We start from the raw sequence: 12276 nt of genomic DNA on the forward strand, positions 1-12276 counted from the left end.
ACGCCGACACCTCCTCATCTCCACCGCTCCCATGCTTTATTTTGTGTTGCCATAAGTTAGTCTCTCTGCGTTTCTGCGCTGGGCTAATGCTAATAATGCTAATGCCAGGATAATAAAATGGCGGCTTCACAAAACTTTTTGGGAGTTTTACGGGGCGTGGTTTGCAATCCGTCCAGCCAATCAGAAATATAGCTCTTTTCTCACAAGAGAGCCGCTCGAAAGTCCCAGCTCTCTAGCAGGGACTTTCGAGCGGGTAAAAAGGTTCGCATTAACTACTTTTAGTACCGGCTCTTTTTGGTGTGAACGCGACCATGAACTAAGTTCCATGAACCTTTGTGGGGAAAGTACCGCAGTGTGAACGCGGCTATTGGAGACACATCTTCTTCTTCCGTTAGAGCAGCTAGCACCAGATGCTAATAAGAACAGCGCGAACCGGTCCCTCGCACTTTGGCTGCGGGCGCCAGATAAGCCAACATCCCCCATTTTCATCACTTACAGCGCCCATCGTACAGGGCGAATGAAACGTGTAACCGGGGTGAAAAAGGGTATTTGTTACATCGAGGCCGAACATGAGGATGAGCCCCAACGGTTAAAACATTTTCTTCCCGCCCAGAGCTGCCAGCGCAGCGCCTCCACAGATCTGGCGCCCTAGGCGAACATCTGTAACGCCAGTGCGACGGGCCGGCCCTGGTCTCAGGTTACGCTGTAGGAAGTGTAGGCACAACGCTACATTCCCCGCCTCGCCGCAGTCATACTGTAGGCTACGGAGAGCGGCGAGGAACATTTCCTCAGGCATCGAAAAGCGGAACCGAAATTCACATTTCTAAATGATGCCGTTGGAATCGAATGTTGGAACCGGTTCTTGGTACCCAACCCTAGCTGGCAGTGTGTTGATGAGTGTGTGTTGTGTGTCCGCAGTGTGTTGATGAGTGTGTGTGGTGTGTGTTGATGAGTGTGTGTTGATGTGTGTGTGTTGTGTGTCTGCAGTGTGTTGATGAGTGTGTGTTGATGTGTGTGTGTTGATGAGTGTGTGTTGTGTGTCCGCAGTGTATTGATGAGTGTGTGTTGTGTGTTGATGAGTGTGTGTTGTGTGTTGATGAGTGTGTGTTGTGTTGTGTGTGTGTGTGTGTGTGTGTGTGTGTTGATGAGTGTGTGTTGTGTTGATGTGTGTGTGTGTGTGTTGATGAGTGTGTGTTGTGTTGATGTGTGTGTGTGTGTGTGTGTTGATGAGTGTGTGTTGTTTGTCCGCAGTGTGTGTGTGTGTGTGTGTGTGTGTGTGTGTGTGTGTGTGTTGATGAGTGTGTGTGTGTGTTTCAGGAGTGTTGCTGAGGAAGCTGGAAGCAGGGATCAGAGGAATCAGCCACGTTATCGTTGATGAGATCCACGAGAGAGACATCAACGTGAGTTCAGCTTTAAATCCGTTCAGCACCGAGTGCATGAGAACAAGACACATTCTAAAGGTCTCACTTTCTGATGTCCTCTCCACATCCCCGTGTGTCCCGGTGTGTCCTCGGTGTGTCCCCGTGTGTCCCGGTGTCCCCTCGGTGTGTCCCCGTGTGTCCCCTCGGTGTGTCCCCGTGTGTCCCGGTGTGTCCTCGGTGTGTCCCCATGTGTCCTCGGTGTGTCCCCGTGTGTCCCTGTGTGTCCCCGTGTGTCCCTGTGTGTCCCCGTGTGTCCTCGGTGTGTCCCCGGTGTGTCACCGTGTGTCCCCGGTGTGTCCCCGGTGCGTCACCATGTGACACCCCGGTGTGTCCCCGGTGTGTCACCGTGTGTCCCCGTGTGTCAGGAGACTCTCAAAGTGTCAGAAACAAACCCCTCTCTCTTCTCCTCCGTACCCACATCTCTAAAAACGGGGACCAACGGAGATGATCCAGATTTGCTGCGTCATGACCACATTACTAAAATGTGGGCGGGCTTTACCCCCACGGGCCAATCAGAAACGTTGCTGTCAGAAACAATGAGACGTGTTCTGGAAGTAATACGGTCTGTGTTTCCATTAGCATGCTAGCACTCAGAGCTAACCTGTGCTGGAGAGAGAGTGTGAAGAAGCAGGAAGTCAACAGGAAGTCACCTGGTGGTAGACCAGAGAGAGAGAGAGAGAGAGAGAGTTTGAGCTCCATCCATGATGTATCCATAATATATGCCTAAAAACAGCACGATGGGAAATGTTTAAAATGAAGCACTGAACTGTGTGTGCAGACGGACTTCCTGATGGTGGTGCTCAGAGACGTGATCCAGGCGTACCCCGAGGTGCGAGTCCTCCTCATGTCGGCCACCATCGACACCTCCATGTTCAGAGAGTACTTCTTCAACGCGCCCATCATCGAGGTGTTCGGACGCACCTTCCCCGTGCAAGGTAACGAGGGTTCAAGGTTCAAGGCTTTTATTAGTCATACGTGCATGGCTACAGTGTAGTTATGACGATGACAATCTGAGGCTCCTTCAACAGAGCAACACAATAAAACAGAAAAAATAGTGCAAGTGAATACAAAAAATGTTTTGTGAATTAATGCAATAAGAGTCTATATACAAGTAATGGGAATAGATATATTAGGCAAGGCAAGTTTATTTATATAGCATCAACACAACAACGAAAAATAAAAGACATATCATCTTATATTAGATAAATAAGTTGCAGCCAGATGAATGTTATGGATGTTGTTTCAAAAGTTCAGGTGTTTAATAGTCTTATGGCCTGTGGGATGAAGTAAGACTGCATAATCATAAACAAAATGGCTCTGATGGAGTGAGAGAGAGGGCGAGTTAAACCCAGCCTGAGAACTGCAGATGTGTGACTTATCCTTTGTGTTAAAAACAGAGTATTTCCTGGAAGACTGCATCCAGATGTCTAACTTCGTCCCTCCTCCGATGGACCGCAAGAAGAAGGACAAAGACGAGGAGGGAGGAGAGGAAGACGTGAGAAACCCTTCCCTTACTGCTCATAAATACAGTGTCTGCAGCTCAGGGAGGTCGAATGAAATGAATAGATGTGATACGATAGGACCTTCAGATCAAGTGTGACCTTATCTTGCATCAAGCAGCTTCAACATTAACAGAGAAGGGAAACAGACATTTAACATAACGTCACTGAAGACAATATGTTCAGGACCCTTTATGTGCGTTTGATCTGGGAGATGCATTGTGGGACATGTAGTGTATGGACAATAAACAACATTCTGTCTTTTAAAAAAAATTCTGACTGTTTCTAAAAATTCTGACTTTTACTCAAAATTCGACTTTTTCTAAAAATTCTGACTTTCACTCAAAATTCTGACTGTTTCTTAAAATTCTGACTTTTACTCAAAATTCTGACTGTTTCTAAAAATTCTGACTTTTACTCAAAATTCGACTGTTTCTTAAAATTCTGACTTTTACTCAAAATTCTGACTGTTTCTAAAAATTCTGACTTTTACTCAAAATTCGACTGTTTCTAAAAATTCTGACTTTTACTCAAAATTCGGACTTTTACTCAAAATTCTGACTGTTTCTTAAAATTCTGACTTTTACTCAAAATTCTGACTGTTACTCAAAATTCTGACTGTTTCTAAAAATTCTGACTTTTACTCAAAATTCTGACTGTTTCTAAAAATTCTGACTTTTACTCAAAATTCTGACTGTTTCTAAAAATTCTGACTTTTACTCAAAATTCTGACTGTTTCTTAAAATTCTGACTTTTACTCAAAATTCTGACTGTTTCTAAAAATTCTGACTTTTACTCAAAATTCGACTGTTTCTAAAAATTCTGACTTTTACTCAAAATTCTGACTTTTACTCAAAATTCTGACTTTTATTCAAAATTCTGACTGTTTCTAAAAATTCTGACTTTTACTCAAAATTCTGACTGTTTCTAAAAATTCTGACTTTTACTCAAAATTCTGACTTTTATTCAAAATTCTGACTGTTTCTAAAAATTCTGACTATTACTCAAAATTCTGACTGTTTCGAAAAATTCGGACTTTTACTCAAAATTCGACTGTTTCTAAAAATTCGGACTTTTACTCAAAATTCTGACTTTTACTCAAAATTCTGACTTTTATTCAAAATTCTGACTTTTACTCAAAATTCTGACTTACTCAAAATTCTGACTGTTTCTAAAAATTCTGACTGTTTCTTAAAATTCTGACTTTTACTCAAAATTCGGACTTTTACTCAAAATTCTGACTGTTTCTAAAAATTCTGACTTTTACTCAAAATTCGACTGTTTCTTAAAATTCTGACTTTTACTCAAAATTCTGACTGTTTCTAAAAATTCTGACTTTTACTCAAAATTCGACTGTTTCTTAAAATTCTGACTTTTACTCAAAATTCTGACTGTTTCTAAAAATTCTGACTTTTACTCAAAATTCGACTGTTTCTAAAAATTCGGACTTTTACTCAAAATTCGGACTTTTACTCAAAATTCGGACTGTTTCTAAAAATTCTGACTTTTACTCAAAATTCGGACTGTTTCTTAAAATTCGGACTTTTACTCAAATTCTGACTTTTACTCAAAATTCTGACTTTTATTCAAAATTCTGACTGTTTCTAAAAATTCTGACTTTTACTCAAAATTCTGACTGTTTCTAAAAATTCTGACTTTTACTCAAAATTCTGACTGTTTCTAAAAATTCTGACTTTTACTCAAAATTCTGACTTTTATTCAAAATTCTGACTGTTTCTAAAAATTCTGACTATTACTCAAAATTCTGACTGTTTCGAAAAATTCGGACTTTTACTCAAAATTCGACTGTTTCTAAAAATTCGGACTTTTACTCAAAATTCTGACTTTTACTCAAAATTCTGACTTTTATTCAAAATTCTGACTTTACTCAAAATTCTGACTTACTCAAAATTCTGACTGTTTCTAAAAATTCTGACTGTTTCTTACAATTCTGACTTTTACTCAAAATTCGGACTTTTACTCAAAATTCTGACTGTTTCTAAAAATTCTGACTTTTACTCAAAATTCGACTGTTTCTTAAAATTCTGACTTTTACTCAAAATTCTGACTGTTTCTAAAAATTCTGACTTTTACTCAAAATTCGACTGTTTCTTAAAATTCTGACTTTTACTCAAAATTCTGACTGTTTCTAAAAATTCTGACTTTTACTCAAAATTCGACTGTTTCTAAAAATTCGGACTTTTACTCAAAATTCGGACTTTTACTCAAAATTCGGACTGTTTCTAAAAATTCTGACTTTTACTCAAAATTCGGACTGTTTCTTAAAATTCGGACTTTTACTCAAAATTCTGACTTTTACTCAAAATTCTGACTTTTATTCAAAATTCTGACTGTTTCTAAAAATTCTGACTTTTACTCAAAATTCTGACTGTTTCTAAAAATTCTGACTTTTACTCAAAATTCTGACTTTTATTCAAAATTCTGACTGTTTCTAAAAATTCTGACTATTACTCAAAATTCTGACTGTTTCGAAAAATTCGGACTTTTACTCAAAATTCGACTGTTTCTAAAAATTCGGACTTTTACTCAAAATTCTGACTTTTACTCAAAATTCTGACTTTTATTCAAAATTCTGACTTTTACTCAAAATTCTGACTTACTCAAAATTCTGACTGTTTCTAAAAATTCTGACTGTTTCTTAAAATTCTGACTTTTACTCAAAATTCGGACTTTTACTCAAAATTCTGACTGTTTCTAAAAATTCTGACTTTTACTCAAAATTCGACTGTTTCTTAAAATTCTGACTTTTACTCAAAATTCTGACTGTTTCTAAAAATTCTGACTTTTACTCAAAATTCGACTGTTTCTTAAAATTCTGACTTTTACTCAAAATTCTGACTGTTTCTAAAAATTCTGACTTTTACTCAAAATTCGACTGTTTCTAAAAATTCGGACTTTTACTCAAAATTCGGACTTTTACTCAAAATTCGGACTGTTTCTAAAAATTCTGACTTTTACTCAAAATTCGGACTGTTTCTAAAAATTCTGACTTTTACTCAAAATTCTGACTGTTTCTAAAAGTTCTGACTTTTAGAAAAAATCTCAGAATTCTTACTTTTTCTCAAAATCTCAAAATGTGAATAATCCCTGGTCCCCGGCTTGAGCTTCAATCTCAGGATCCATGTGTTTCCTCTCAAAAGTGGAAGTAGTCATCACATACAGAGCATTTGTAAAGCGGCATTTAACCGTATAATAAACGTATTATATTCTTTGCGAGCTCTTGCGGGAAGTGAAGTTGCAGGCCTCGAGTTTGACCCCCGGAGTCAACGTGTGAGCTGTGTGTTTCTGCAGACGAACTGCAACGTGCTCTGCGGTCCGGAGTACTCTGCGGAGACGAAGCGCTCCATGGCTCTGATCAGCGAGAAGGAGACGTCCTTCGAGCTGGTGGAGGCGCTGCTGCGCTACATCGAGACGCTGCAGGTGGCGGGGGCGGTGCTCGTCTTCCTGCCCGGCTGGAACCTCATCTTCGCCATGCAGAGGCACCTGGAGAACAACCCCCACTTCGGTACGCCCACATCCAGGAAGGCTCAATAACACCCTATGCTAAAGGAGAGCCTATGCTAAAGGAGACGAAATGCAGCTTCTAGATGTATCGTGTGTGTCCAGTTCAAACAGAGCTCCGTGTTGTTGTTGTTTTGCTGATGTGTTGTATTTGTTTCCAGGAAGTAACCGGTACCGGATCATGCCCCTCCACTCTCAGATCCCCCGTGAGGAGCAGAGGAAGGTGTTCGAGCCGGTGCCTGACAACATCAGGAAGGTCAGAGACGGGCATATTCAAATCTTTGTTGTTTTTAAACGTCTTTAAAGAGACTCGAAGCAGTTTCCAGGACAAACAGGTCTTACATTCACTCACGGGGAGAACTTTAAAACGTCCAAACACGTGAGATTCAACACTGACACCATGGAGACCAGAGGCCTTTGAGATGATGCATACACGGATCGTGTTCAAATCAATAGGCACGCAATGACTAAGAAGTAGAAAGTACAGGTATTTGAGTTCAACATGTGAGAAGTAGAAAGTACAGGTATTTGAGTTCAACATGTAAGAAGTAGAAAGTACAGGTATTTGAGTTCAACATGTAAGAAGTAGAAAGTACAGGTATTTGAGTTCAACATGTAAGAAGTAGAAAGTACAGGTATTTGAGTTCAACATGTAAGAAGTAGAAAGTACAGGTATTTGAGTTCAACATGTGAGAAGTAGAAAGTACAGGTATTTGAGTTCAACATGTAAGAAGTAGAAAGTACAGGTATTTGAGTTCAACATGTGAGAAGTAGAAAGTACAGGTATTTGAGTTCAACATGTAAGAAGTAGAAAGTACAGGTATTTGTGTTCAACATGTGAGAAGTAGAAAGTACAGGTATTTGTGTCCAACATGTAAGAAGTAGAAAGTACAGGTATTTGTGTTCAACATGTAAGAAGTAGAAAGTACAGGTATTTGTGTTCAACATGTGAGAAGTAGAAAGTACAGGTATTTATGTTCAACATGTAGAAGTAGAAAGTACAGGTATTTATGTTCAACATGTAGAAGTAGAAAGTACAGGTATTTGGGTTCAACATGTAAGAAGTAGAAAGTACAGGTATTTGGGTTCAACATGTAAGAAGTAGAAAGTACAGGTATTTGAGTTCAACATGTAAGAAGTAGAAAGTACAGGTATTTGGGTTCAACATGTAAGAAGTAGAAAGTACAGGTATTTGGGTTCAACATGTGAGAAGTAGAAAGTACAGGTATTTGAGTTCAACATATAAGAAGTAGAAAGTACAGGTATTTGAGTTCAACATGTAAGAAGTAGAAAGTACAGGTATTTGAGTTCAACATGTAAGAAGTAGAAAGTACAGGTATTTGTGTTCAACATGAGAGAAGTAGAAAGTACAGGTATTTGTGTTCAACATGAGAGAAGTAGAAAGTACAGGTATTTGTGTTCAACATGAGAGAAGTAGAAAGTACAGGTATTTGTGTTCAACATGTGAGAAGTAGAAAGTACAGGTATTTGAGTTCAACATGAGAGAAGTAGAAAGTACAGGTATTTGAGTTCAACATGTAAGAAGTAGAAAGTACAGGTATTTGAGTTCAACATGTAAGAAGTAGAAAGTACAGGTATTTGGGTTCAACATGTAAGAAGTAGAAAGTACAGGTATTTGAGTTCAACATGTAAGAAGTAGAAAGTACAGGTATTTGAGTTCAACATGTAAGAAGTAGAAAGTACAGGTATTTGTGTTCAACATGTAAGAAGTAGAAAGTACAGGTATTTGAGTTCAACATGTAAGAAGTAGAAAGTACAGGTATTTGAGTTCAACATGAGAGAAGTAGAAAGTACAGGTATTTGTGTTCAACATGTAAGAAGTAGAAAGTACAGGTATTTGAGTTCAACATGTAAGAAGTAGAAAGTACAGGTATTTGAGTTCAACATGAGAGAAGTAGAAAGTACAGGTATTTGAGTTCAACATGAGAGAAGTAGAAAGTACAGGTATTTGTGTTCAACATGTAAGAAGTAGAAAGTACAGGTATTTGAGTTCAACATGTGAGAAGTAGAAAGTACAGGTATTTGAGTTCAACATGAGAGAAGTAGAAAGTACAGGTATTTGAGTTCAACATGTGAGAAGTAGAAAGTACAGGTATTTGTGTTCAACATGAGAGAAGTAGAAAGTACAGGTATTTGTGTTCAACATGTAAGAAGTAGAAAGTACAGGTATTTGAGTTCAACATGTAAGAAGTAGAAAGTACAGGTATTTGAGTTCAATATGTAAGAAGTAGAAAGTACAGGTATTTGAGTTCAATATGTAAGAAGTAGAAAGTACAGGTATTTGAGTTCAATATGTAAGAAGTAGAAAGTACAGGTATTTGAGTTCAACATGAGAGAAGTAGAAAGTACAGGTATTTGAGTTCAACATGTAAGAAGTAGAAAGTACAGGTATTTGAGTTCAACATGAGAGAAGTAGAAAGTACAGGTATTTGAGTTCAACATGTGAGAAGTAGAAAGTACAGGTATTGTGTTCAACATGTAAGAAGTAGAAAGTACAGGTATTTGAGTTCAATATGTAAGAAGTAGAAAGTACAGGTATTTGAGTTCAACATGAGAGAAGTAGAAAGTACAGGTATTTGAGTTCAACATGTAAGAAGTAGAAAGTACAGGTATTTGAGTTCAACATGAGAGAAGTAGAAAGTACAGGTATTTGAGTTCAACATGTGAGAAGTAGAAAGTACAGGTATTTGTGTTCAACATGTAAGAAGTAGAAAGTACAGGTATTTGTGTTCAACATGTAAGAAGTAGAAAGTACAGGTATTTGAGTTCAATATGTAAGAAGTAGAAAGTACAGGTATTTGAGTTCAACATGAGAGAAGTAGAAAGTACAGGTATTTGAGTTCAACATGAGAGAAGTAGAAAGTACAGGTATTTGTGTTCAACATGTAAGAAGTAGAAAGTACAGGTATTTGTGTTCAACATGTGAGAAGTAGAAAGTACAGGTATTTGTGTTCAACATGTAAGAAGTAGAAAGTACAGGTATTTGAGTTCAATATGTGAGAAGTAGAAAGTACAGGTATTTGAGTTCAACATGAGAGAAGTAGAAAGTACAGGTATTTGAGTTCAACATGAGAGAAGTAGAAAGTACAGGTATTTGAGTTCAACATGTAGAGAAGTAGAAAGTACAGGTATTTGAGTTCAACATGTAAGAAGTAGAAAGTACAGGTATTTGTGTTCAACATGAGAGAAGTAGAAAGTACAGGTATTTGTGTTCAACATGTAAGAAGTAGAAAGTACAGGTATTTGAGTTCAACATGTAAGAAGTAGAAAGTACAGGTATTTGAGTTCAACATGTAGAGAAGTAGAAAGTACAGGTATTTGAGTTCCACATGTTGAGAAGTAGAAAGTACAGGTATTTGAGTTCAACATGTGAGAAGTAGAAAGTACAGGTATTTGTGTTCAACATGTGAGAAGTAGAAAGTACAGGTATTTGTGTTCAACATGTAAGAAGTAGAAAGTACAGGTATTTGTGTTCAACATGTAAGAAGTAGAAAGTACAGGTATTTGGGTTCAACATGTAAGAAGTAGAAAGTACAGGTATTTGAGTTCAACATGTAAGAAGTAGAAAGTACAGGTATTTGAGTTCAACATGAGAGAAGTAGAAAGTACAGGTATTTGAGTTCAACATGTAAGAAGTAGAAAGTACAGGTATTTGAGTTCAACATGTAAGAAGTAGAAAGTACAGGTATTTGAGTTCAACATGTGAGAAGTAGAAAGTACAGGTATTTGAGTTCAACATGTAAGAAGTAGAAAGTACAGGTATTTGTGTTCAACATGTAAGAAGTAGAAAGTACAGGTATTTGTGTTCAACATGTAAGAAGTAGAAAGTACAGGTATTTGAGTTCAACATGTAAGAAGTAGAAAGTACAGGTATTTGTGTTCAACATGTAAGAAGTTAAAGTAAAAACTCGTCAGAAAATAAGTAGTGGAGTAAAGTACTGATACCAGAAACATGTACTTAAGTGCAGTAACACAGTATTTGTACTCCACTACTTCCAGCTGTGAATACTAGCTGCAGGTAAAGAGCTGTTGTTTGACCTGCAGGTGATTCTGTCCACCAACATCGCAGAGACCAGCATCACCATCAACGACGTGGTCTACGTCATCGACTCCTGCAAGTGAGTGACCGCCTTCAGAGGAAACATCACGTTCAGGGAATCTGCTCTGTGCTCATGATCTGAGGGAGGGGTTGTAATATGCAGATCGATAGATATCTATCTCAGCCTCAGGATCCATGTCTCTGGGATCCTCTCCAGAGGGAAGGAGTCATCACATACAGAGACTAGTTCCTGAGCAGTGTCCTTCACATGCTGATATCAAGAGAGGGAGTCACACAGTCACAAGATGGAGGAGTAGAAAGCAGTATTCAATGGGCGCGTTCACACCGCGGTACTTTTCCCACAAAGGTTCAAGAGAACTCTTCAGTTCTCATGAACTGAGTACAGATCGCGTTCACACCGGAAAAAGTCCCTGGGGGAGGATTAGGCAAATGAAGCCGCTGACGTCACTTCTTCTTCTTCTGCTTTGGGCTTACTTGCTCCTGTGGGTATTGTCCACAGTTTCTGACTATTGCATGTATGATATATGTGTAATGTGTGTATATGTAAAAGCGCTTTGAGTCATTGAAAAAGCGCTATAATAAATGTAAGGAATTATTATTATTATTACTGGCAGGCGGCAAACCACTTCACGGCGTATACTGCCGCCCGGAGTCCCCGGCCGGAAGTCCCCGGAGTTGGGGAAGGCTTCAGTAGAAGCTGCTGGGAGTCCCAGCAGCTTCTACTGAAGCCTTCCGAGTAAATCGCCAGAACGCCGACACCTCCTCATCTCCACCGCTCCCATGCTTTATTTTGTGTTGCCATAAGTTAGTCTCTCTGCGTTTCTGCGCTGGGCTAATGCTAATAATGCTAATGATGCTAATGCGAGGATAATAAAATGGCAGCTTCACAAAACGTTTTGGGAGTGTTACGGGGCGTGGTTTGCAATCCGCCAGCCAATCAGACATAGGAACCTTTTTCTCCCACGAAAGTCCCTGCTCTCTAACTAATTTTAGTTCCGGCTCTTTTTGGTGTGAACGCGACATTTCGGAACTAAAGTGGGAAAAGTAATGCGGTGTGAACGCGCCTAATGTTTACTTCAGATTAGCTCCACGTCAGAAATGAGCATGCTTGATGTCTCTCTCCATAGAGGCTGAGTCATCATGTTCATCACAGAGCTATCACCTGCCTCAAGCAGTCCTGATGCTCTTCTATCACACATCCTGTCAAGTTCACAGCTGCAGCTGGTACCCTTGTTAGCATGCTGCTCTCATACTGGAAGAGGACTAGTTCCAACAGGCTATATAAACATTGATTGATTGATTTGTCCCCGTGTGCTCTTGTCTGGCAGGCAGAAGGTGAAGCTGTTCACGTCCCACAACAACATGACGAACTACGCCACAGTGTGGGCGTCCAAGACCAACCTGGAGCAGAGGAAGGGCCGAGCGGGCCGGGTCCGGGCCGGGTTCTGCTTCCACCTCTGCAGCCACGCCCGCTTTGAGAGGTCGGCTCTCAATCTCTGTCTGACACTTTCCAGACCCGTCACAACTGAACTGTAACAGTGTGTTGTTTTTATTATAGTTGTTTTACCTGTAATACTTGTTTCTGCGAGCTTTAGGTAGCATGAAGCTGTCTTTGGCTCTTCCCTGCTGTAGCAATGTCCCGTCTGTATTCTGATTCTGGACACTGATGGCGCATTCCCACTGCAGCGGGTCGCCCCGTTTAAGCGTCCTTAATCGTCCTCAAGCGGCCAGGCCAGTTGTTGGTGGCCTTTCC

General features: G+C 39.6%; 1 protein-coding gene across 3 annotated transcripts in view; it reads left to right on the forward strand.

The window, feature by feature from the left end:
* Window positions 1-12270, forward strand: part of dhx9 (DEAH (Asp-Glu-Ala-His) box helicase 9) — a 55189-nt gene extending 42919 nt beyond the window's left edge. For all 3 annotated transcript variants that reach the window (XM_034079363.2, XM_071202587.1, XM_034079362.2), the window contains 7 exons: window positions 1318-1400; window positions 2200-2356; window positions 2819-2916; window positions 6233-6446; window positions 6604-6698; window positions 10508-10581; window positions 11852-12270. In XM_034079363.2, coding sequence (XP_033935254.1) covers window positions 1318-1400; window positions 2200-2356; window positions 2819-2916; window positions 6233-6446; window positions 6604-6698; window positions 10508-10581; window positions 11852-12059 — 929 coding nt within the window. In that variant the 3' untranslated portion in view covers window positions 12060-12270. The remainder of the gene's footprint in view (window positions 1-1317; window positions 1401-2199; window positions 2357-2818; window positions 2917-6232; window positions 6447-6603; window positions 6699-10507; window positions 10582-11851) is intronic.
* Window positions 12271-12276: the final 6 nt, after the last annotated feature.

The sequence above is a fragment of the Pseudochaenichthys georgianus genome, unplaced genomic scaffold (assembly GCF_902827115.2).
Source record: "Pseudochaenichthys georgianus unplaced genomic scaffold, fPseGeo1.2 scaffold_594_arrow_ctg1, whole genome shotgun sequence".
NCBI lineage: Eukaryota > Metazoa > Chordata > Actinopteri > Perciformes > Channichthyidae > Pseudochaenichthys > Pseudochaenichthys georgianus.